This window comes from Chaetura pelagica, unplaced genomic scaffold (assembly GCF_000747805.2).
Source record: "Chaetura pelagica isolate M959 unplaced genomic scaffold, ChaPel_1.0 scaffold17, whole genome shotgun sequence".
In the NCBI taxonomy this organism is placed as follows: Eukaryota; Metazoa; Chordata; class Aves; order Apodiformes; family Apodidae; genus Chaetura; species Chaetura pelagica.
In genome coordinates this window covers 9559193-9585733 of record NW_009970726.1, presented here as the reverse complement: position 1 = coordinate 9585733, position 26541 = coordinate 9559193, and the positions used below count along the sequence as shown (strand labels likewise).

The 26541-nt window shown below is 41.0% G+C and overlaps 1 protein-coding gene across 1 annotated transcript in view; it reads right to left on the bottom strand.

The window, feature by feature from the left end:
* Positions 1-26541, bottom strand: part of ADARB2 (adenosine deaminase, RNA-specific, B2 (non-functional)) — a gene marked incomplete at its 5' end in the record, with an annotated part of 117790 nt that overhangs the window by 31092 nt on the left and 60157 nt on the right. The window contains 2 exons of the mRNA XM_010006999.1: positions 2835-2986; positions 9774-9942. Coding sequence (XP_010005301.1) covers positions 2835-2986; positions 9774-9942 — 321 coding nt within the window. The remainder of the gene's footprint in view (positions 1-2834; positions 2987-9773; positions 9943-26541) is intronic.

Below are 26541 nucleotides of genomic sequence, written 5' to 3'. Positions count from 1 at the left end.
TACAGCAGTTCACGTGGGCCACAGTAAGGTTGGACTTTGACACACGTTGCTAACTTGGTACCCTGCACTATCTAGTAAGACATAAACTGGGTTTCAAGCACATGCTGGCTTATCTCCTCCCTTACCAGAACAAAGCTCATAAGAAGGAAATGTGAGGCTTCCCTCAGGGTGCTGGGAAGACACGGTGGATTATAGGAAATTTTTGGAAGGAGATTTGAGAAGTGGATTTTATTCACTCCCTATATTGATAAAGGCTTATAATATTCCTTCACAAAACCAGAAACCACATGGTGAGACACTGTTTTTAAATGTTAATGCATCTTTAGAGAATAATCAGTACTGTTTGATGGCTTGTGCTAGCTCTGGGAGATGTTTCTTTGTTGTTTAAGAAGTGAAACAGCATTCATCTGGAGCTTCTTGTCATTACCAGATGAAAGAAAGGTTATTTCTTTAATAAAAAAAAAAAAAAAAAAAAAGAGAGAAGATCTGAACGATAACCATTCTAAAATGCTTACCTTCCCAGATGTCTGTGAGATAATGTGAACTAAAAGGGGATGCTTATCTCACTGAAGGACAGCTTTCAGCAACAAGGCCTTTTGTACAGTAGTAAATTATTTTAATACAAACCAGAGGTAGTGCCCCTTCAAGCCCTGCTGCTGAATCACTGTGTGACCTTGGGTAAACTACACAGCCCTCTCTGCCTCGGCTTCTGTTTTGGGACAATAAATGGTGCAACAACTGACAGGAAAAATAGTTTTATGACCATCTACAATTTTACTGCATGAGTGTCAGGTGTTGCATGTTTACACATTTTTAAACACTGTTTCCTGCATGTATTGTTATCTAAAGAAGCATACCCTCATGAGCTGACAGATTTATGTGCTTTTTGAAGCAACCATGCGGGTTCAGCTCCAGGACTGGGTTCAGCTGCATATCAATAGGCAGTGCTGGCTGTCAGCTGCCCAAAGCACCTGCTTCCTCATGCATGAGAGAGCAGAATCCATCCTGGACAGCCTTCAGTTGTCCTGGAGAATGGACCACATTTACAAAATAATTATAGATGTTGGTAATTTCTAATGTTAAGTAAGGGGTGCCCCAGGAAGCACCTGCTGGAAAACACAAGCATCTTTAAACAAATATAAGGCCTTTTTAGATATCTCTTGAAACACACATGAAGTGGGTTGCCAAAAATCACTATTTGTTTTTGATATTCGTAGGCACTTAATTTTTAAATTTTTTTTAATTTTGTTTTTAAAATGATGCTATGTCTCTCCATTTTGTTACCTCATAAGAAATTTGTCAATTTGCTGTTTGCCTTTTAAACCTTTTGTTGCTTTTCTTCATTTTATAAATCCTGCTGACAGCATGTAGAAAGCACATCAGGCAAGGAAGTGTATTTCCTTCCTTAATAGGTGCATTCTGCTTTCTCACCCCAGCAAGCTGATGCTTCACACATGACAAAAAAGGATTCCAGTCTGGGGAGAATAATATTTAATAGTTAATAAATAACTTGTCTGAATGAGAACCAGGAGTGAAACGACTGTCTGATGGATTTGCCTGTGAGGATGCTAGGTCACTGTATGACCTTCAATGATTAATTTTACATTCCTGTGTCTATGCTTCCTCTATCCATTCTTCTGTCTTGACTGCTTCACATTCAAGGTAGTCAGAGCAAGGACTGTTTCTCATTATATGTGCATTTAGCAGCCAGCACTCTGGGTATTACAGCATTCTAAAATGCATGTATGAGAAGCCATACCCAAAGGCAGTGATAAGAGTGCATCTTGTGCATGATGCACTGGATCATGAAGTGACAGACATGTCATAACAAGCCACAGACTTCTTGAGCCACCTGTTCCTGTGGCTAGGCAGGGGCAAAGCGGGTGCAGTGGGTACACAACAAGTTTATGCCTCTAGGATGGCAAGACAATGACATGGACATATGAGTTTGGGGGTGACAAGATGAAAGTACTGGATCACGTGCTGGAAACGGGTAGTTTCTTCATGGACAAGCTCTGCAGGTTTCTCAGTGGCATCCACAGTGGATTGAGAGCTGATTGTTTACCTCACTTGCAGGATCAGCTCTTGAGGACAAATCCCTGGAAAACCGTGTTTCTACTGCAGTGTCATAAGTATGGGCCCACGGACTCCAAGGTTAGTGTGGTGGACTTTATTTAGTTCATCTGCCATGCAGTAGCCATGTAGCTGATCTGACATAGGCAGGATGGCCTGGCAAGGATCCTTTCTAGAAGGGTTCTGACATTATTCACTGCAAGGGCAGGTGGTATTTGGAGAGGTTCTGACCTTCAACCAACACTACAGAGGTACTGTATCATATATTTCGTATCATATATCATATCATGTCATATCATATCATTGCTCTATCTCCGACTCAAGCCACTGCAGCCTGGACAGCTCAGCTTTGGTGAAAATGCAACACATCAACCCACAGGTACTGCCTAGACCTTAAGAAAAGTCCATGTGTCTCCAGCTGGAGACCTGATCCTCTGGTTCAGCCCATGGCTGTGGCTCCAAATATCTCTCCAATCATGAGGATGCTTTCCAACTAATTTATTGCCTCAGGCACACAGAGCAGTCTCCCATGGCCCTGCCCAGCTCTAACTTTCCCTGCACACCTTCCCCAGCACATGGGACCAAGCACCAGTTGCACAGACACGCACACACTCTGCTCTTGACTGAAGCACATTTTCTGCGAGCAAAGAAAGAAAGAGGGACTGATCTTAAAAAAACAGCCAAACCAAACCAAAAAGAGAGGAAAAAAAACCAAACCCACACAAAGGGAAAAGGGAGAGGGAAGATATTTTTCTTCTTACAGTCAGTTGTGATTTCGTAGGGGGAGTTGAGGCGCGCGTCTCCGCAGGGCGAAGTGCTCACGTACAGATGGAACAGGATGTTCTCCCGCAGCCTGTAGCCTCCCTCTTTTAATCGCACGAAGATTGATCGCTCCCAGTCTTCTCGCCGTTTGCTATGATCACAAAAGAGGTTCCAGGTCATTTGTTACACGCCAAATCAGAAACATTTCTGCTCTTTCTCTCTGCTTTTCTCCCTCTGCTTGGTTTTATTAGCACCGAGTACCACATATTTCACCCAGTGACAACAGGAGAAAAACAATAAGGTTCTGCAAGTGAAGAAATGTGTGAAGAGGGTGAAAACTGCCAAAGTACTTTTGACTGGCTTACCTAGAATATATACTAATGATAAAATTAATGGATTTTTGAAGAGAAAATCTCCTTCCTCACATGTGTGGATGCATAAACACATTGATTTTAGAGAGCTTCTGGTGCATGAAGAGAGGAAAAGTTCTTTTAGGCTCTCATGGGAACAAATCAGCTCAGCTCATCACAGTGCTTCAGCATGAGTTTAAATCCCATTAACATCACTGCAACTGAGATGTGTGTTTCTGTGCTCCAGTGAAAAGGGCCTGTAATGAAGCACCCAGATTTTACAACCCCTGCCAACCCTCCCTGCTCCCCAGGTGTTGCTTTTTTTCCCATTCAACCAGAGCCACCTACGAGCCCTCCATCTTCTTGGTCACTTGGTATTTTTTGGAAATCAGAAGCCATCCTGAAATGTGAGGACAAGACTTGTGTGGGGTTTTCTCAGCTGAGTTGAAAAGGATACTTATTAAGATGAAGCTTTTATATCCGCAGTGGTGCAGCAGCTAGATGGGGACACAGCACACATACTCCATTAGCAACAGCTGCCCAGGGGTCCCAGCCATCCCAGGCCAGCAGTTTGCAGCAATAGCTGGCATTAAGGCTACGTGCTGTGCAGTTCCTCAGATGATTTACATTTGGGAAGACATGAGTGATTTCTCTGACAGACAGCTGCCTCTAATGTGTACATTTGGGTGATGGCTGTGAATATGATTTTGAAGGTGAAAATGTGATTAGTGAAGTTATGATGAGACTCCTTTCCCTCTGATGCTCTGGTCCTTCACTCAAAAACTCAAGGGTCTATTTGCAGGAATATCTCTGATCAGAACAATACTTGAAGGTAATGATTTTCCTAGGAGGCTCTTAATAAGCCAGATTCCTACCAGTTTAATTCACCATAGGACAGTCCATTAACCAAGGCGATTTCTGCTGGTGTCTCTGCCTCCCGTAAGTGTAAAGAGGGGTGCTTTCTACTCAGCCTTGGAGCAAGTTCTTGGCTTTAATCCAAGCTGCCTCTGCCTGTTTTCTCCCAGTGCAGCCTCTGTGCTATTGAAGCTGTTTGGCTGTCACTCTTCCACAGTTTGGGTGTTTTGTCTTTTTTTGATGCTGGGATGCGTTTGCTGTCAGGAGGAATTTACAGGCACATTAGCTCACCTGCCAGGGGCAGGGAGCCACACTGGCTGGGGGGCACAGGCTGCCACATGCAGCTCCTTCATTTTCTGCTGGCTGTGGTGGAATTTCCCAACCACACTAATTATATTATCACCGTAATACAAGTTTCTGAAATAATAAAATACCTGTAAGTCTTGCTGCTTGGGTTATAGAGCAATAGCAGTTAATTTTAAATAATTCACTGCAAAATCAGCTGGGAGAGTACAAAGCTGTGCACTCCTAATGCCTGCTATTATCATGTTAAACCTCACCAGAGAGGGGGGGCAGCTTGTAGTACTTAGAAACAGTTGCTAGGTAAGGTTGGAGCAGTCATTCTTCGGACTAGATTTCAGGAGCCCACAGTAATCAGCATCCATCCTGTTTTTACTAATTATTGTTTTTCACTGATTAACCTTGCTCTCTCCCCCCTCCCTGAGTACCAGTCTGCTGTCAGTGTAGCTGATGGGTTGGGTGATGGACAGCTGCTCTAAAAATAGATGGCAGGGCTGGAGGGCAAGGCAGCTTGATTCTTCCTTCAGCAATCTGAGATACTCCTTATTACGTATGGTCCTGACATGCCTTTGGGGTAGTTTTCTTGGAGCTGAACTCAAACATGAGATTCAACCCTGCGCAGAGGCTGAATAGGTTTAAGAATGAAACTCTGAGAGTATTGTTATAAAAAAGCTTGAGATGCAATACCATCTTCCATGGCTTAGCAGACAGTCTTCTGCATGGGATGCTTGGTGGATTTCAAAGCCCAGGGGGGCCCAGGGACCTTGTAAAAATGGTCCAAGTGGAGCATGAGATGCACTCTGCAAAGTCACTTCTACCCTGGCACCAATAGATTTCTGCCTTCCCTCTGGGATGATTGTTTTGGGCTGTGAGGGGGAGAATGAGTTTGCAGTAGCAGTCCTTTGCAATGCCACTGCACAGCTGTGCACACCTGCACAAAAAGCCCACAGTCATCTAACAAACAGCATTTATTCAAGGGATGGCATTAAAGTGTCGTTTCCAGGATTCATCCCTAAACATTTGCCTGTTATGAATTTTGATGGGAGAATTAGGTTTTGAGGCTGATTCGAGAGGAACATTTAAGAATGTGCTAAATTCTAATCTTGTGTTTAAGTTCATTATTTAGCATAACACATGCATATGTTTTGAGCTGACTTCAAGAAGATTTAAGTACCTACTTGTGGTTTAAGATATGCAAAGTATTTCACTGAAACAAGTCCTTACCCTCTAAAAGAGGAGCAGAGAGGCTGTTTTTAGCATGTAAACGTACATATGGGAAATTTTTAGCTGCAGCACTGCATCCTAGAGAAGGTAACAGCAGGCTTAAAAAGAAAGGAGCTGTGTCCATTGAGAGGCTAGTAGAACAAAATTAAGAAATATTAGATAAGCAGCTGGTTTCCTGGAAGAAACTTCACTGGACTGGATGAGGACTATTTCTTTCTTTTTATGTATAAAATAAACAGTTGTTTGCATCTGACTCAGTGCAGCTTCTGCAGGGCCACTACAGCTGCAAGACTTCTACAGTACTGGTTTGTTTTAAGAATTGGCTATTAGTTTTATTTTTCTTGAAAAAAAGAAGAGTTAGATTGTTTTTATTCCCTACTGTCCAGTTGGTATAAATAATCCCACTGAAATCCATGTGAATTTTACTGCCATCATTGCAAGAGATTCAGACTATGGTATTTGTGTAGTTTTTGATTATAATTTTTAGAAAATCTTCTCAAAAGGTCTTTTCTGTCCTTATTTTGTACATCAGAAAAAGTATGTATTAATTTTAATCTTTTTTGTGAAAGACTTGGGAACTTCATGATTATGGTTGTCATAAAAATGAAATCTAGGAGGGGTAAGGGTTTTAACCAGACTGGTAGGAAGCTGTCAGGTTCTAGTTGTTCTTTTAGCTTTTACTTAACTCAAGTTCTGGCCAATGAATTGTTGAAAGAAGGTTTCCTTTTGAAGTATTTGTCACTTATTTCTTAGTGAGGACAAAGTTCCCATTCTGGAACTCTCCCAAGAAAAGTCAGGAAAGTCACACCTCTAACATTTAGCAATATGAAGAAAAGGAAAAAACCAAAAAAGTACATAATGATGCAACTTTGGATTTTAGATGGGATTGTTCTACAGTTTAAATCTTTGAAGTAGTCACCCTATGCTTTCTTTATAGAAACAGAAAAAAGTTGCCACAGTACATGGCAAGTCATCTCACCCCAAAGAGATACTGGAACAAATCTGCTGAGTCCCAGTCCAGAGATGTCCATCTTTCTCCATCTCTTGGGGTTCTAGTTCATGCTCAATGAACTAAATGCCTAATTTTAGACATCTCAAGTAAGGTGAGATGGAAAGAAGTGTATTCAACTCAGTTAATCCATCTCTCCTGTCCATTAATTCTCCATCCTGGCCCTTGCTTTCTTCAAGGGCAATTCTCCTTCTCCCTGCTCTTTGAAGCCTTCACTAGGGCAAGTATGTGTTTTGCTTTCACTAAGGTAAATGGCAGCCTTTGTAAATTCTGGAGAAATGGTTCCTGTTCAAGGACAGTCTTGTGTTGGAAATTCCTGAAGTTTGAAATCAGGCTGCAAAGATCTATTTAAGCAGGTAGAGGAAGATTGTTCGGAGAAAGATTTGTGGAAAATAGGGAGTACTCCCCATAGAACAAACTTGTCTGTTCCATAGGTAGGGATAGAAAACTTAAGGTCTTTGAGGCAAGATGTGTGCTTTCATTAATTATTTGGGTTAGGGAGCCATCTTTTTTTGTCTCAGTTCATATATGACTTTGAACAACAGGTTTCTGGCCTGTAGGAGGACTTTAATTTGGACTATGTTAATGCAAATGCATAACAATGCAGAAGCCACATTTGTATTACCCCCAAGCGTGAGGAGCTGGTGTATAGAGTGCCAGGAGAGCTGAGTTAATGTGTTTGTCCTAAAAACCCTGTCATTTTAGCTATGCAGAGGCACCATGTGATTTCCCTGCTAGTGGGAGTTGTCTTTTTCTAGACAAAAAGGTGTAAATGTGACTTCAAGGTATAGAAAGCACATTTTTAATTTCATTTTGAATACCCGTTCTCTTGCCACATGACGAAGCTCCCAATAATGGCATAAAACTGAATGTAGCAATAAATGCTAGAATTGAATAATAAATTATAACACAGAGTTTTGCTTCCCCACAGACTTCAAGAAAGCAAAATCTGCTTTTACAATATCTTCATCTCTGTCTTTCAAAGGTGTTTAGCCTTCACAATTTTGGTTGAGATTTTAATCATGTGTGCTGGTCAGAGAAACAGTGGTGTCTGCTCTTGGCTGAACAGAGTGATTTGAAGTTATTGTGAACCAAGCTTGTGCTGCACTGAGGATTCTCTGCAATAGACTGTTAACATTGATCCAAATAAAATAATATGACTGAACATGTTAGGGAGGTAGATCAATACAATAGTTTAAAATGCAGTGGTAGCACTTGCTTCCCAAGAGACCGTAGCACAAAGCAAGTACTAGGGCTGCTACACTGCTGAAAACATAATAATTTAATGTAAACTTGAAAGCAATTCAGATTGAAACAGAGAGAATATTGTTTTTGATTAAACCCTTCAAGGTTCTTGTCCCCCTTTGTTAGCCAAGCTCATCTACTCAGTATATTCTCTTGCCTTCAACCCCAGCCTGAAGTGGAAATAACCATTATTCATGTCACCATTGCTTTGGTGCCACAGTATCATAGGTGCTGAAAAGAACACACATTTCTGCTCAGGCTAATCCTTGTGTCTGTGACCTGATGCAAACCTTTTTGAAGTCAAAGGGATTTTTTGCACTGAAGTTTCTCTTCAAAGAAAAGTACATGAAAATGCAAGCAAAAACGGAGGGCAGAAGAATGATCTATAAATAAGGGTTTTTTGCTTCCTTTCTTGGTTTTTCCATATAATAAATGTCACCTCAGCTACACATCTGCTTGGTTTTCACAAAATCACATGAAAATTCAGGCTGGAAAGGACATCAGGTGTCTAGCTCAGCCTCTGGCTCAAAGCAGTTTGCTAGGCTGCTCAGGGCTTTATCCACAGACTGCACAACCCTGCTGGGTGAGCTGTTCTATTGCTTGCCTATTCCCATGGGGATAGTTAGTCCTAATATTCAGGCTGAGCTTCCCTTGTTTCAGTGTGTGCCTGTTGTCTGTCCTCTTCTTTGCCTTGGTAAAGATGCCAGCTCCACTGTATTTTTGACAAATGTTCTGATGGGCTCACCACCCCATCTCCAGGCTGAACAGGCCCAACTCCCTCAGCCCCTCCACACAGCCCAGGTGCTCTGGCCCCTGAGCGTCCTGGTAGCCTCTGTGGAACCTCCTGCCAATGGCTGATGTTCTTCTTGTACCAGGGGGTGCCAAACTGCACATGGTATTGTAGATGTGTATGAGTGCTGAGTTGTGGGAGATGATCACATCCCTTGACTGATTCTTCACACAGGCCAGGATCCAGTTGAGCCTCTTTGCTGCCAGACATCCTACTGTCTCACGTTCAGCTTAGTGTTTGCCTACACACCTTGTCCCTTTTCAGCAGAGCCAGTAAGGCTCCCACGTGTGTTGTTGCACGTTATCCTTTCCTCCTCAGTGTGAGACTTTCCATTTGTCTTTGCTGAGTTTTCTGTCAAAGTCCCTGCTGGCCCGTCCTGCAGCCTGTCTGGATAGCAGCACAGCCCTCAAACATACTAACTAGTCATCCCCACAATTTGGTGTCCTCTGTGAAGCTTACAAGCAAGCACTGCATAGCCTTTTCCAGATTGTTGATAGTCATGATTAACGAGGTCCCAGGATAGAACTCTGTGGTACCCAGCTCATTACCAGCTTCCAGGAAGTGCATGACCCATTAACAATTTAAATGGTAACAAGGTGGGTTTGGCTGAAGATGGGAACTATAATTCCTCTGTAATGACTCTACATGCTATAACATTTTAAAACATCATAAAGAAGGCATGAGTGATAGCATCTTGCACTTTGGCACAAAGTTTACTGTACTGTTAACACTTATTGGTTCTCTAGTGAGTCAATGAAGGCATTAATGATCTATAAATCACTTCTTAGAATTATTTCAGTAGCAGCAAGGAAGGCAGGAAAATGGCTGCAGTGAGCAAAATGACCCTCTTCCAGTCTTTGGCCAGTGAATGATACTAATAAGGCTGCATGTAAAGATTTGTACAAAATCATCAGGCTTCATAAAACCTAACTTTATGAGTCATATCTAATAGCTACTGAAACAAAATCAGCTGAAGTTAAGGAGCTCGTGACCCAACACTCTTAGACTATCTAACTCATTTTTACTCTGCAGTGGAGTGGTCCTTCTTCAGTCAAGAACTCAGAAACAACAACGTAAAGAAACATGCAGTTCACATGTCTGAAGGATGGATCTGTTCCACTGAAGGCCATATAACATTACCCAAGCATCAACAGAATTCAGTTACCTTAAGTGTAGCTCCAGCTGTGAGTAGAGGAAGTGAACAAATGCCCTTCTTGCCACAATTTCTGCATGGCAGTCATTGACCGCAAGCCCTTGGTCATTAATGTATTCCCCATTTATACATTTGGTACCTGACGACAGCACAATAACCTGAGCTTGCCTGATGTCCAAACCTGAAAGAAGAAAAACAAAAGGATAGTGAAATTGAGTATGGTATCATAATTGTTAAAGATATCACAGCCCAGGCTTTGATGTGGCAGCCCAGGCAGCCTTAATGGGGTGCTTGTAAAGGTGATGATATGGCCTTTGGAATACGCAGGAATCTCACATCTCTGTGTTATTAGAATAATAAGAGCTCTATTTCAGTCTTGCTGCTAATTCCAAGATAAAAGCTTGCCATGAAGTTTGCTTGTTAAATCAATAACTACATCATAGGAGAGCACATGCTGTAGAGAGGTAATAAAGATCTCCTGCAGTGCTGATAAATGGCCAGGTTTTTATGAGCTGTTGAAGACATTTTCTGGCGGGAGCATACACTCCCTGTAATGTTAGGTTTCATTGCTGTCGCATTATAAGCACTAAATAAAATGCAAGTAACACTTCTGGAGCTGCTCTTTACAAATCTCAGAGAATGAACAGATATGACTTCCAGTCCTGTTTCCTTTTTATTTCTCCAAGAACATCTACCTCTGTGCTTTATTCACTGTGGTCCAGGGATGGAGTTTCACCAGTGAGACCAGCTTTGTTCCTCCTTTTCCTCTCCAGATAATTGTGATGGCAATTGAAAGACATGCCTTTCTCGGTCTAGATGAGCACTTTCTAGAGTTAAATCCTGATTCCTTTGGAGTCAGTGGCAAAGTGCTTACAGACTTCAAGAGGACCTGAGTTTCACTCTAAAAGGTGGCTCATTCAGTGCTGTGGATGATTTCAAAGAAGAGTTAAAAATGAAATGAGCCCAAACTGAAATAATCTCTTGAACAGCACATTTCAGGATGCCTCTCTCTGAATACCAAAAGACAAAAGAGCAGCTCTTGGGAAAAATGACTTTTCTGGTTGATAGGTGCTTTCTTTAGATGTGACAAAGTAATCTAAGAGTGTTGGACTGTGTTTGACTAAGAGAGGTCTGAGGCTGCAAGTATTCCTAGGGCGAATGGAAACAATCTCTCCATGGGCCGTAGTGATGCTGTTCCTATGATGTTACTTTAGCTGTAGAAATGCTTTAGGAATTACTTTGTAGGTTGAACAATACAGTTTCTTTCTTATGATGAAGCCTGTTGAGTGGCAGAAGAAGCAAAACAATTGCAGAGATATTTTTGGTTGGAAGCACTGTTTTTGGGGCCATATTATCTCATAAGATCCACTGGTAATGCGTGAAAACAGCAGAATGGAGAAGGAAACTATATTTTAAATATAAAAGGCTAGTGCTGCCAGTGATTTCCCAGTTAGTAAACAGGACCAATAATACTTCATAATCTCTACGTAGCACTGGGACTAGCGGTGGATGACATGCTGTAGCCCTGTTGCTATGTTTATTTTATATAATAGCAAAACATACCAAAATAATCTCATGCCTATATGATAGGTTGCATAACAACATCATAAATCCAAAAGGTTTAGTAGTATTGTGTCATTGCAGCACTGCAATATTTGTAGGTGAGGTATAAATAGTGTGAAAAATTCAGTTAATCACACTGACCCCCTGGTTTTGACCATCTCATACAGAAGTTGTTGTGGGTACTAGTGACAAAGTACACATCACTGCATGCTTGTGTTGGAAGTCTAACCTCTATTTGTTACTATAAATGTGTCCTTAGAAAAGTGTTTGGGAGTGTTTATGAAAAAAAAAAAAAAGAAGAGCTGGCAATGTAGAGAATTTTAGAATCATAGAGAAGTGAAATGGGAACATGTGAGAATACAGCAGAGAAATGCGCACAAAGTGTTTGTGCTTATTCCAGTTTTGTTACTAGATTAAAAGTTTAGGTGTAAAAATGACTTCTTTCCCTTCCCTACAGAGAAAGGTGTTTATACACTGTACATTAGGGTTGTTTTGATGTCACTTTGCTTTAGGGTCACTGTTTTAATGAGAAAGATAATAGGTATCTTAGATCAGACACGTCTGTCTAGTTGACTGAGTCTTTCATATGGGTTAGCACCAAACATTCCATGGGGCTCTGCCTACAACAGAGCTGTTTGAGTTTCATTCAGCATCTCAAAAGTAGCGTATACTTTCCTCAACAGTAAATAGTATATTCTTTAGTTGGAAGGTCCATTATAAGAATCAGCTATTTTTTTTGTTCTATTATTTTCCTCAGCAGATCAGGAGTACACCAGGAGGCAATTCCCTTGTTCAGGAACCCATGAGTCTCTCTGTCTGCGCCTGAGGATCTCAGTCAGCACTCCTCAGGGCAAGGAGACTGGTTGCTTCTTTCTCCTTACATTAACATTCCCCTAATCTGCCTCCCCATCTCCTCCTTCAACTTGCAGTCAAGGCATCAGTCTTTGCAAATTCAGAGCAAACTGTGTGGGGAAGCCTTCCTGCTCTCCTGCTCTCCAGGAGCTATACCTTACTCACCCCTCCCAGTCAGCACAGTGCATGGTGCGATGCCTTTTATTATTTCAAACATTTTATCCATAAATAATCTTAACTCTTTCTCTCCTCTAGTATGAGTGTAAGATGATGATCAAACTCACATTTTTTGTAAGGTCTGGATTTATTCACAAATGAAACACAAAGGTACTCATCACCTATTTATGTAGAAATAGTGTGAATCCCTCTGATATTGTTTGCTGTCCACCCGCACAGTAACACGTGTGCTTGGGATGTCAATTTCTGGGTGAAACAATTCTTATGTTGGCTTCAGTCATATGGGGCTGCAGTGGGTGGTCACATGTGGACACAGTCTGGGGTATCTTCCAGTCCTGACAAGGTGCACGTGTTGACAGAACATCCCTTAGATGTTGACTGGTGCTGGAGACAGTGATTTCCAAAAATCTGCAGAACTAGTCTTAGGTGTTAAACCTTCAAAAATCTCCATGTATTTTCCATTTGCAATTACAGAAAATAATCCATGTTCCTCCATGCTCAGAAGTACCCAAGAGTATGTCTCACTGCTATGGCACTCAGAGCCACAGGTGTACATGATTTATGCATTAGCTCTGAAATATTTACACCTCACTGGGGAGCCAAACAGGAAAAGTGATCTGTGACCAATGTAGCAGCATTCAATGCTGCATGTGAGGACACCCAACATGAGAAACACTTCCGAGAACCTGACAGTTGATGTGTTCAGGAGCATATATGCTAGCAGATTGTCCTCTTGCATGCCTTGTTTTGTATATATGTAACATTGAAGGTTTATCCTCTGTAAAATGCTTGATATTATTGACAGTGAACATAGGAGGAGATTGTCTTTGAGAAGAAGACACATGATGCCTAGTTGATGAAGGCGAATTTTAACATTGACTGATCACATTGGCATTTTAGGCAGCATTTTCAACTCTTGAGCCTAGATACTTGCTGCAGTGATTCAGAATTAATAGGCACTTTTGTACATTTGTCTATTTTGCATAAAAACAGTCATTACTAGCTCTCATTATTAATGTTTACTTCCTGTGTTATTTTGCCTGCAGAATCCTTCACTTTTCTCAAGTGATTTCTATTTCTGAATGTCAAGCTACCTCCTAAACATTGATTTATTTTACCTCAGACATGAGGCAGATCTAGACCGAGCACACCATCAAGTTATGCCTGGGAAAGTGGTGGTGTTCAGTGTGGCAAAATTCTCAGCTGGTACCAGCAGCCACATGCCACCTTCCTGTCTTAGAGGCATAGAGGGTGTGATCCTATACAACGATTGCTCTTGGTAAGAGCCCTGTTCTTATGGAGAGAGACCAATCTCAGATGAAAGACCTGACTGTGCTCAGGTCATTTGACAAACAAGAAGAAATGGGCTACATTATTATGAGGTTAACTCCTGACCCACTGATTGTCAGAGTTCATGAGGCATTTCTCTCCCTTGCTGCCTTCTGTGAAGCAATGTTTGAGGAGACATTAGGTTAAAAGTAACTAGTGAACGATTTATAACGGGCACCTGCTTAGGTTTCTATTATTTGCCTAAAGACTCGTAATAGTTTTCAATTTGAAAAGGAAATGGAGCAGGGGAAAGGAAATTTTCCCTACAGAGAAAGGTGTTTATACACTGTACATTAGGGTTGTTTTGATGTCACTTTGCTTTAGGGTCACTGTTTTAATGAGAAAGATAATAGGTATCTTAGATCAGACACGTCTGTCTAGTTGACTGAGTCTTTCATATGGGTTAGCACCAAACATTCCATGGGGCTCTGCCTACAACAGAGCTGTTTGAGTTTCATTCAGCATCTCAAAAGTAGCGTATACTTTCCTCAACAGTAAATAGTATATTCTTTAGTTGGAAGGTCCATTATAAGAATCAGCTATTTTTTTTGTTCTATTATTTTCCTCAGCAGATCAGGAGTACACCAGGAGGCAATTCCCTTGTTCAGGAACCCATGAGTCTCTCTGTCTGCGCCTGAGGATCTCAGTCAGCACTCCTCAGGGCAAGGAGACTGGTTGCTTCTTTCTCCTTACATTAACATTCCCCTAATCTGCCTCCCCATCTCCTCCTTCAACTTGCAGTCAAGGCATCAGTCTTTGCAAATTCAGAGCAAACTGTGTGGGGAAGCCTTCCTGCTCTCCTGCTCTCCAGGAGCTATACCTTACTCACCCCTCCCAGTCAGCACAGTGCATGGTGCGATGCCTTTTATTATTTCAAACATTTTATCCATAAATAATCTTAACTCTTTCTCTCCTCTAGTATGAGTGTAAGATGATGATCAAACTCACATTTTTTGTAAGGTCTGGATTTATTCACAAATGAAACACAAAGGTACTCATCACCTATTTATGTAGAAATAGTGTGAATCCCTCTGATATTGTTTGCTGTCCACCCGCACAGTAACACGTGTGCTTGGGATGTCAATTTCTGGGTGAAACAATTCTTATGTTGGCTTCAGTCATATGGGGCTGCAGTGGGTGGTCACATGTGGACACAGTCTGGGGTATCTTCCAGTCCTGACAAGGTGCACGTGTTGACAGAACATCCCTTAGATGTTGACTGGTGCTGGAGACAGTGATTTCCAAAAATCTGCAGAACTAGTCTTAGGTGTTAAACCTTCAAAAATCTCCATGTATTTTCCATTTGCAATTACAGAAAATAATCCATGTTCCTCCATGCTCAGAAGTACCCAAGAGTATGTCTCACTGCTATGGCACTCAGAGCCACAGGTGTACATGATTTATGCATTAGCTCTGAAATATTTACACCTCACTGGGGAGCCAAACAGGAAAAGTGATCTGTGACCAATGTAGCAGCATTCAATGCTGCATGTGAGGGCACCCAACATGAGAAACACTTCCGAGAACCTGACAGTTGATGTGTTCAGGAGCATATATGCTAGCAGATTGTCCTCTTGCATGCCTTGTTTTGTATATATGTAACATTGAAGGTTTATCCTCTGTAAAATGCTTGATATTATTGACAGTGAACATAGGAGGAGATTGTCTTTGAGAAGAAGACACATGATGCCTAGTTGATGAAGGCGAATTTTAACATTGACTGATCACATTGGCATTTTAGGCAGCATTTTCAACTCTTGAGCCTAGATACTTGCTGCAGTGATTCAGAATTAATAGGCACTTTTGTACATTTGTCTATTTTGCATAAAAACAGTCATTACTAGCTCTCATTATTAATGTTTACTTCCTGTGTTATTTTGCCTGCAGAATCCTTCACTTTTCTCAAGTGATTTCTATTTCTGAATGTCAAGCTACCTCCTAAACATTGATTTATTTTACCTCAGACATGAGGCAGATCTAGACCGAGCACACCATCAAGTTATGCCTGGGAAAGTGGTGGTGTTCAGTGTGGCAAAATTCTCAGCTGGTACCAGCAGCCACATGCCACCTTCCTGTCTTAGAGGCATAGAGGGTGTGATCCTATACAACGATTGCTCTTGGTAAGAGCCCTGTTCTTATGGAGAGAGACCAATCTCAGATGAAAGACCTGACTGTGCTCAGGTCATTTGACAAACAAGAAGAAATGGGCTACATTATTATGAGGTTAACTCCTGACCCACTGATTGTCAGAGTTCATGAGGCATTTCTCTCCCTTGCTGCCTTCTGTGAAGCAATGTTTGAGGAGACATTAGGTTAAAAGTAACTAGTGAACGATTTATAACGGGCACCTGCTTAGGTTTCTATTATTTGCCTAAAGACTCGTAATAGTTTTCAATTTGAAAAGGAAATGGAGCAGGGGAAAGGAAATTGGGGAGCTGTGTCAGCATTCTGGCTGGATCCTGCTCAATGTCGTGTTAACAGGGACAGCCAGGAGAGTGGGAAGGGAATTCACTATGTTTTATTTTTAAAAATTCTGCCAATTAATGAGTTGTATTATAGAATAAAAATGTACCCATAAATGACACGCTGTCTTTGATCACAGATTCAGCCTAATGATCTGGTGAAGTAATGAGACTTTCTGGTGCTCTGCTAAAAGCCTGAGACCCTCCTCAGGGTCCAGTTGGCAGGGATCTTCTCTTAAAGCCCAGCAGGGGGAACCTTGACCCCCACTTCATTTTTTGTGTATCAGTGATAGTCCAGAATTTCGCATCATATCTCAGCCATTGAAAAGAAAAAGAGATATATTACAAGCTGTTTCAGTTTGCTAACACCAGCGGTGGGATTCATCTCAGCTGTTCTGGATAATCAGAGTGGAGGTATCTGCAGCTGAGCTAATTGCTGTAGACTCTTTATAGTTAAAGGAGAGGAGCCTTCCTGTGAGGTGATTCATCTAGCCTATTTTAGGTATTTGCTTTTGGATAGTTTGTATTACACCTTGGTATTGCCAGCTTCTCTTGATGAACTCTGAAGACCTGTAGATAGCCAGCAGCAGGACAGCTTTCTACACTGCAGACAGTTGCTTGTGGTAAGATTTCTCTTATTACAAGTAATGAAATACCATGTGTGAATCAAAGCCCCCCAGACTGGAAGATGGCTTTTGCATGGTTTTTTTTTCTTGATGTTTAATCTTCCTGTTTTTTCTCCACAACAATTAAGGGTAATTGTTTGTGTTAATGTCAATATATTTATGGCAGGTCAGATTGCCTTGAGCTGGGCTATAACACACATTAAGCAAACAATGCTGTCTGCCCTACGTGATCTCCCAAAACAGCAGTCCTGCAGCCCAGGGCTTGCAATAGAAATGATTTGGAAAGGTGCTGAGAGAAGAGACAGTAATCAAGAAAAAATGAAGGTTTGCTGAGCAAATAAGCTGGATCTGGAGATCTGACTGACATCTTATAGACTACAGATATGAGCTGTGCTTTTAAGTAAGTCATGGCCATAAACACAAACTGTCTATACCCATCTGCCACAAGGCACAGCTCTACTAATAAAGCCTGAGAGTTTTGGCTAGTCTAATCGATGTTTCAACTGACTTCAATAGAGTTACTTTCACTTCTAGTGTGCTATGATCATTACACCTTCTATCATACAGAATTTATAGCTCTGAATATTCATGTATTGGAAAAGGAAAATAAAAATCACTAGGTAATTGCAAGAGGTGTAGACTGTTACGTTGCAATCGGAAAGCTGAATCACATGGCTGTATGCAGGAGAGCTATGAAATCCACTGGTCTTAATGCACATTGAACAGGATGGAGTTTGCAACTGCTAATGCCAGCATACAACTGGGATCACACTTTGGCTTCTCAGGAGCTGGCACAACATGCAGAGGAACACCAGTCAGCATTGGTGCTGCATGCATTTTGCTGCAAGTTTTAGATACTGCCAGCCATAATGAAGTCTTTCTTTTTCAACACGACATGATGAAGACAACTGACTGTTTGGGATATATTAATTTTAAATTAGAAAAAAAAAATATTAAAAAATCAGGATTGATTATTTAAAAAACCTCCACCTCTTTTATTGGGTTGGAGACAACTAACGCAAAATCCTACATAGTAAAAAGGAAAGCCAGAAATAATAATAGTGTAACATCATCCCTTGTGAATAATTCATGGTGTACAATTTCATGTTCTTTTAAATGATGCTTCTTCTTTGTCTGATAAGCAATAATTTTATGCTCTTTTTGTTTTACCTTTTTTTAACAAATCAGTCAAAGGTTTCTATATTGTTATCTGCAAAAAAAAATAATGTATTTGGAATAACTTTCAAGGCAGCTTAACAGAGCTCTGATCACAGAGGAGGGCTTTTATACTCTCTACTCATAGCTGAATTAGTTCAGGTTTCCATTTCAAGGTTGTTTAGGGAAGGAAAATTTCTTGATACTGACAAGTCCTGCACTGTTTTCTGTTATTTTCTTCCTTTGCAGCTCTAGCATGTCCTTGGGATGGCTTTAACTTTGCAATAAGAGAGAGTCAAGACATGAAAGGGAAGTAGTGCTGGGAAAGCTGCCTGTGGGGACAGGCAGTGGGCACAGTCCTGGACCCCATTGTCCCAAGGCGGGTCCCTTAGCTGGTGCAAAGTCCTGCAGGGAACTTCACTGCCAGGCTGCAGGCTGCCCTTGCCACCCTGAGAGGGCACAATATCCCAAGCAAAATACTTCTGCGAAAGAGATAAAGAGCTCTTCTCCCTGTTTCCTCCCTGAAAAAAAGCAGGAAAATGACATATTTTTTTTTCAGGAATTAAGTTGAAACCATTTTCCCTGTTTGTTAATGCTTGCACTGGGGTAGGTCCATGGTTAGAAGTGAGAGATGTGTTTACCCAGGTCCATCAGTCCTTTTGCCTTGTAACTTGGTGGTGCATTTACACCCCCCTCTTTTCTCAGGTTTCAAAGGTGTAAAGTCAAGATGCACGTGCAAGGGGGGAGCTGAGGATCGAGGGACCTGGGTGCGTGGCATGGTTTACTCTGCCCTTCTATTTCAATGTAGAACATACACTCCTGACCCAGGGAGCTCTGCTGCCTCCAGCTCTGTATGGAGAGCAAAACCATATTCACAACTCCAAAAATAAAAACAAAAAATTAAAAAAAATGAGGCCATAAGAGAACTGTGTACAGCAGGCATGATTAACAATATGCATATAGCTGTTAACAGTATGCATGTATCTGCCAGACATAAAGACTCTGCTGAAGTTAATTTTTTTCTCTTTATATTCTGCTGTACCAGTGGTGATGATTGTGATCGTTTTAGTGACAAACGGGACGCTGGGACATGGTGAGCACCTTGCTTAAATCCCATAGCTGGCCACTGGGTGTCCTGCAGAGCAGCACTGAGATGGGTGGGAGCAGCTGATGTAAAGCTGACCAAAAAATGGGAAGGAAGAGGAATGTTAACTGCTTATGAAATGTAATAGCAGAAGTCTGAACAAAAGACAAATACACAGCTAGCAAATATTAGGAATAAAGAACTTGCTAGCAGTGAAGCTAAAGATATTTAGGTGTATAAATGGAAAATAGTCTTAGAAATTCTGGAGTTGTTCAGGGATTTCTTTTCCTGGTGTCTAACTGTGGGTTATGTGAAAGTTACTATACTGCATTTCTGTGGAAAGAGAGGGTGTAGAGGAAACCTCTCAGGGCCTTGTATTTTCTTCTTTCATTAATGTCTTGAGTAATTCTCCTCTGACTGCTCTGCCTAGGGAAGTTTTTTCTCTGCAGTCCTCTTCACCTTTGGTAGTGAACGGGCAGGAGCAGAGGCACAGCCCTTTCTCCCCTGAGCTCTGATCCCTCTGTACAAGGTATTGTCTGAGAGTGGCCATGGCTCCTCTTTCACAGCCAGGAACAGTAAACTTCCTCCAATACCATGGGGTGTTTCTTTGTGAACAAATTCCAAATACACTTCTTCCAGAAAAAAAAATATCTCTTTCTGACACAAATTAATTTTTATATTGCTTGATCACATCACAGGATGCCTGAAAAAGGACTCTTGTTCTCATCCATTTTTCAAGACCTTTCTATGCAGGTCTTTCCAGTAAGTCTCATTCACGGAGAGGGTTTCCCAGCCAAGAAAAGAATGGAGAGGAGGTTGCCAAAGTGGAGATAAAGCAGAAAACAGAGGGAAAAGTGCTGAGAGCTGCAGAGAAGAGTGACCCAGCAGGAAAGAGCTCACAGAGTAAATACATAAAGCTTTAGTAAGCAACACCTCTGAAGGTGGTATAAGCACCTCCAAGTATCTGAAAGGTGTAAACCTTTGCAAACCTGCAAAGGGATAGAGATGGGTACTAAATTTAGAGGAGTGGAACTAAGGACTTGGGATGAAATAACACAAAAGTCAGGCTGTATAACTGACGAGAATTATTAACAACGAGATCTGTTAGAATAGAATGTTTTCCCAAGGTAGTGTTGAAAACCCCACTGTTAATTGATTAATTCAAATCTAGTCTGGCAAAAGCACTTGGGAACACACGACAGGGAACAATCTTGTGCTTGCAGGGAAATGGACTGGATGACTTAGTGGTCTTTCCCAGTTCTAATTTCTATGGTCCATTTCTCTCCTCCCCTCAGTGGGTGGAGAGGATGAAATCCCCTCAGCTTTGCTTTTGAGGAGTGTGGAAGGAGACAGTGCTGTGCTTGCAAGCCCCAATGCCCTTCATCTTCCCTTTCGTTCCTTAATGTGGGGTTTGGAAATCTGGAGTGGGAGGAGGGACAGTGACCCCAGGCCTCCACATACTTCATTCCCATCCCAAATCCAGAGCCAGAATCAAAGAATCAAGGATCCTTTCCATTTTTGTGAGTTTGAACACTTTTTCTCCTCAGGAACAGAGCTGTGTAGGGGTTTACAGATAATTTCTAATTTTAAAACAGAACTGACCTGCACTTTCCCTGCCAGATCCTGAATGCAGATATCTCTGTTTCTCTAATAAATGCTGTGACACAGATTTCTGAGCATTAAGTAAACTGACAGTCTTACAGGCTAGAGAGATCCTTAATTACAGTGAGAAAGGATGAAATCCTGAATGTGGATTTTGGCAGCAAAGTACAGGAACAACTTATTATCTTTTTATTTATTTATTTTGATTTTTTTTAAATTTTCCTTTTTCTTAAGTGTACTTGCATTTAAAAAGTCTTCCTGTGCATTTTACTAGTAAAGTAAAAGCAGTGGTTCATGTCACTAAGATGTTATTCGCCCAAAAAACCTTCTTTTTTTAGGGTGAGATGTGCTGTCTGTATTGAGACTGGGACAATTTCCGCTTTTGCTTAACACAGAGCAGAATGAAAATCTGAAATTTCCATCTTCTGTCTTCACATACTTAAGGATGGAAACAGAAGTGTCTATTTTTATTTCCATGTTTTATGCTAATTATTATACCCACCTTTGTGCACAATGCACTCATATGTGACACAAAGCCAGGGCCTCACCTGCATCCAAGTTTTGAGAGGTGTTAGTTACTATTTCAGTCAGGATTATTCTTTAAACAGCAAGAATCAAAAGCTAAGTCCAGAGACAGCAAGTGGTCTGGCATAAAAGGCTCAGTGTCCAAGAAGGGATAACTGCTCTGAAATGGAAACCAGAACAGCCAGTGGGCACAGTGGGGAAGAAGATGTTTGCTGCTGGAGCTTCCCAGAGGGCACTAATATGAGTGCTGGAGAAATCTGCAGTTTGTGCAGCAGATGGAAAATGGGGGCTCAGTACCCTTCCATGGTTGGGTCCTTCTCCCAAGGGAGTGCCCAAAACTACTGATGTGAGAGGGGCATTTTCCCCTGTTTGTGCTGAACCTGTGCTACCTACCAAACAGCTAAGAGGACAGAATGAGGTTAAACAATAACAGCAAGGAGGGGCTGTACCATGTACTGGCAGGGGAGCTCATCCACAGGAGTGAAGCCCTGGTTCTGTACTTACTCCTAACTGGCACATGGGTTTTATCTAACTCCTGTTGAATGCAAAATATACAATCTATCCTGGAGATGTTAGTTATCTTCAACCTGGTTTTCCCAACTCTGTGCAAGTACAGCAGGCTGCAGGTATGTGTCACATTTCATGTTTTCTGTTTCTGAGTAATGCATTTTGAACTATTTTCTGTTCCTTATGACTGATTTAACAGAAGAGATGAAGAAACATCCAAAATCATTCTGGTAGGGGGAGTGCTTGCAGTGACTTGCCTAACCCCATGACTTTAAAGAAGTTACGAACCTGTTGGGGTCACAGTTTTAACTACAAAACTTCAGACTGCCCTTTGAGTGGGAATTTGGAAACCTAAATTTGTTGGGCTACAGGGATCCAATCTGCCCATTAGAGGTTCGCATAAAAAAAACATAGGAACAGAACTGCAGCTGTGTAAAAAGGATGCTCTTATGAAGTTAAAGAGAATCTGAAGATTATTTGTTTATAATGAAAAGAAAACAGATTGCTGAGAAAGAGGGACATATATAGTTTCTAACTACGTATCCATTTACCTATTTTAAAATATTTTGAGAAAAACTGTCATCCGTTGGTGATGTGTCAACCTGGGCAGATGTAAGAAGTGGAAAATGTTTCTAAGAATGCCAGACTTTGAGCTGCCTCTTTAAGAGCATCAGGCAACAGAAACTGAACAGACCTCAGGAGATTTTCAACAGTGTATCAGGAGTTCAGGCACTCAATTTCCAACCTGGGAATCTAAGTCTCATTGAAACCCTGAGCCTCACTGGAGCCAGGCTTTTAGCATCCATCTAACTATGCAAATGAGACCTGAGAGCCTAAACTACTCCAATGAGTCCCCTCTTGAAGGGATCTGCCCCGGGCACTAGTCTGTAAATTATTCACAGTTCCTCTCCCTGCTTTGGCTACTTGAATCCCACCTGGGATGGAGGAGATTAGTTCTATACACAGGGTATGAATTCTGTACTGCCTTTTACTACTCTACAACTTTCCTATTTAAACAAAGGATCAGAAATCAACTGGCCATCAATATTCCTGATTGTACTGACATGCTAGGCTTTATGAGTCTTAAGATTGTAAAGATCTGTGGAGACCTACTGGCAGTTTTACTTTTTTCTGTTATTCCACTTAGCAATGATTAAGATTCATTCCACAAGATACGGATGATAATTTCCCATCTTTTATCACAGCATGAAATCGCTATTTAGGGTTCTTTTGTCCAGTTCATACAAGATAACTGAGAAGACCTCCTAGTTTGCTTTTAACATAAAAATGATTGTCAGCCTAAAAAAAAAAAAAAAGAAGAAAGAAGAAAAGAGAAAATTGGAGTGTGAAATCAATTCAGAACCTTTTTCTATGAATGCCATGCTCCTGTGAAAAGGATTGAACTTTCTTAATGCTTAATTTTTAACAGAAAGCATGACAAAAAGTTCCTATCAGTATTTAAACTGCTAAGATTTGTCAAATACAAATGGGAAAATAGTGTTTAAATAGCAGTCTCATTTTGGCCATAATGATTATGGGAGGTTTTTTGCAAAACGACCTCAGCGATAATAGATCATCACTACACTGAGTGACAGAAATTTTTTACTGCATCCAGTGATTTCGGGTAGAGCACAGATGTATGTCCATACTGTTCAGAGCTGGCAAAGTCAAACTGTTTGTGATGTAAATATACCATGTGAGTGCTGCCTGCCTTTAGATCACAGTCCTTGGCATGCAGCTCATGCCTCCACCTACAACCCCATGTTGCCCTGGGCTGAGGCTTCCTGTCTCCCAACTCCAGGAGACTCGTAGCACCATTCGTGCTCTCTCCTCGATGACCTGTGCAGTGGTAAAACTGCTGCCCTGCCCGGTGACCCGTGGTGGGACCATGTTCTTCAGCAAGCCTTGCAAGAGCTGCTTCTCACCAGAGGCTCCTCAGTCTCCTGTCATCTGACATCTGTGACTCGGTGTGACAGCGAAGTAGGTACACGAGAGTGCTGAGATTTCACATTTGTTGGTCTCTGCAGAAAAATATTATCTTGCTTGCCCTTGATTTTTTCCAACTGTATCAACTGGCTTATTTTATAATATTATTATTATTATCATCATCATCATTATTATCATTATTATCATTATTTTCTCCCTGCAAACATTTCAATAAAAAGTTACAGCAGACTAGCAGGTCAAAATGAGATGTTCAAATTGCACCTGAGACACAGATTCACATAGGAAGAGGGGGAATTGGTAGGATACCTTAATCTGTGACAGCAAGAAACATTATGTCCAGCTGTTCTTACAGACCCTGAAATGAAATATTGGTCGATTCTGGCCAGCAGTCAAACACCCACTCAGCCTCCCCTCTCCCGTGGGATTGGGAGAAAACAGAAAGATGGCAAGACGACTCATGGATTAGAGATAATTATAGTTCATGTTTGCTTGGAAAGACAAATGCCATAAACTCAAATATCTCCCTCTTGTATTTATGTCCCCAAAATTTACTGCTGAGCACAATGTTATATGGTATGAATTAGCCCCTTCATCAGCTGGGGACAGCTGTCCTAGCTATGTCCCCTCCCAGCATCTTGCCCAAACCCACCCTACTCACTGGGGATGGGGGCTAGTACTAGCCAAACCATTGGTGTCATCAGAAGTGCTTTAGCCACAAATGCAGAAAACTATGAAGGAAAGTTATGCATGTTCTGAAGTGATGGTTGGTGTTTGACATGGTGTTATCTGGCCTGACTGTTCTACAGGTGAACTGATGTTCTTAATTCACCATATGGGAACCCACTATATCTTCAGAGAAGTCAGGAGAACTAGTGCAGATAGTATGCAATAAAACTTAGGTCATCATATTCATACTGTGCTATGATAGCAGGTATACTTATTGGGCTACTCGAAGATATCCTGTGGGAATATGATTTGCTTTACATGGAATATTTGAAGGCAGTGCCTTACTTGTTAAACAATTTTTCTTACAGTCAAGCAAACAATTATTGATAGAACAACCTTTTCTGACTTTGCTTCAAAAAAATTAGAAGAGGACTAGCAGATTTCAAATACATTGTAACTGAACAACTGTTACATAATTCAGTTCAACCCTTGCAGTCTTTGGAAACATTTAGTACAGGATCTGTTATGTTAATAATTTTATTATTATTATATTCATTTATTGTATTACATCAGAAAACATCACATCAGCTGGTATCCAGTCTGATAATTTGCTATTACCTAGGCACATTTTTTTCAAGGATATCTTGATATCTTCTAATAAAATGTATTGAAAACTTAACTTTCATCACAAAAATGAATCAACATTTTAACTTCTCATAATTCAGAGCAAAGCATATTTAACACATTGACTTTTTCTGACTATCAGTTTATTACTGTGGAACATTCACACTCAGTCAATAACATTCTTTTCTACATTTTTTCTTTCCCTTGCTTTGGAATTTGCCCTGGGTGCTACAGCATAAGTCAATTACAGTGCCCACATGTAACTCTCTCTGGTTTCCCAGGGAAACTGAAATGGCAGGAAAAAAAATGTCAGAGTTCAAGAAAAGAAAACCAATGTACACACTTCTGTTTCGTCTGTGGAGATTTTGTATTATCTTAACAGCAGTTATCACAGAATCACATTGTGCTTTTTAACTGCTTTGTCTGAAAACTGTAGAAGCACAGATACATCTGTTTCTAGTCAGGATGACATTAAATCAAAATGAAGGCAAAACCAAACATTTTTTTTTTTTCTATTATGGGTGTGTATGGTACCAAATGCAACAGGACATTATCAGATTTTGTTGATGTAATTATTATATTGTTTGCAGAAATCTAAGGGGTTTTCTGCTAAATTGAAACACAGGAAATTGGTACTTATTTGAATGTTTGATGTGGAAAACCTGTCTGTGCCATCTTTGACTAGTGTGTCAAATCCTTGCTATCTCTGGGAACGACAGTTGGGAACAGACCACAAATCTACAACTTCAGTACAGAAAATAGTGACACAAGTGGCAAATTATTTGTCTTGCCATCGTTGGCAGACATTATTGTGCTGGAAAGAACTCAAACCTCCCTAGAAAATGTACCAAGATAGGGCTGTTTCTAGCTTTGCTTCTTCTTGTGAATCACTTTGTATCTGTGAGTTTCTTTTCTAGGCTCCACAAAACCTGTAAGATATTGACAAATTGGGTGGCTGACAGATTAAAGGAATTCATTAAAAGGCATTCAGTATTAAAAAAGAAGCCTTGAAGGAAATGGTTTCTGAACTTAAGTAAAATTATCCTTTGTCTTAATGCTGACTAATAGGAAATACAAAATACAAATGTGTAAAATCCTGCTAAGGGCATGGGACTCATAAAAAACCCAGTGGGAGGGCACTTCCACCCCTTCCCCAATGAAGAGATGTAGATAGCCCCAAGTGCCCAAGCAGGCTGGTAGGGGTCTGGAAGTGCCACTCCCCTAACACTGCTCACTGTCAGAAGCCACAGTTTCGGAAGTTATGACACTTTTAGGTGACTTCCCTTCCCATATGGTGTGGGGTTTGAAACTGCTGCTTTGGTCATATAGCAATGAGGCTGCATTGGCTTCATCATGCTTTTTTAAAGAAGCTCTAGGCTGGAGCTAAAGGATGCAGGGACTGTACCTTGGCATGGTAGAATGGGATGAAACTCTTAAGAGCAAAGTACAGACTGAGTGTAAGAAAACTGGTCAGGGCCACTGAGCTGGGTACAGTGGCTCCTCAAAAAGTGGTTAAAGCAACAATTCTTGGATCCTGTAACTTAGCATCTTATAAAAGGCATATTGAAACATTCTTCCTTGTGGTCCTCCTGTTTGGAAAGAGCTCCTCTAAATAAACTGCAGTACTTTGTTTAAATCTGATTAGTGGCACAGATAGGAAA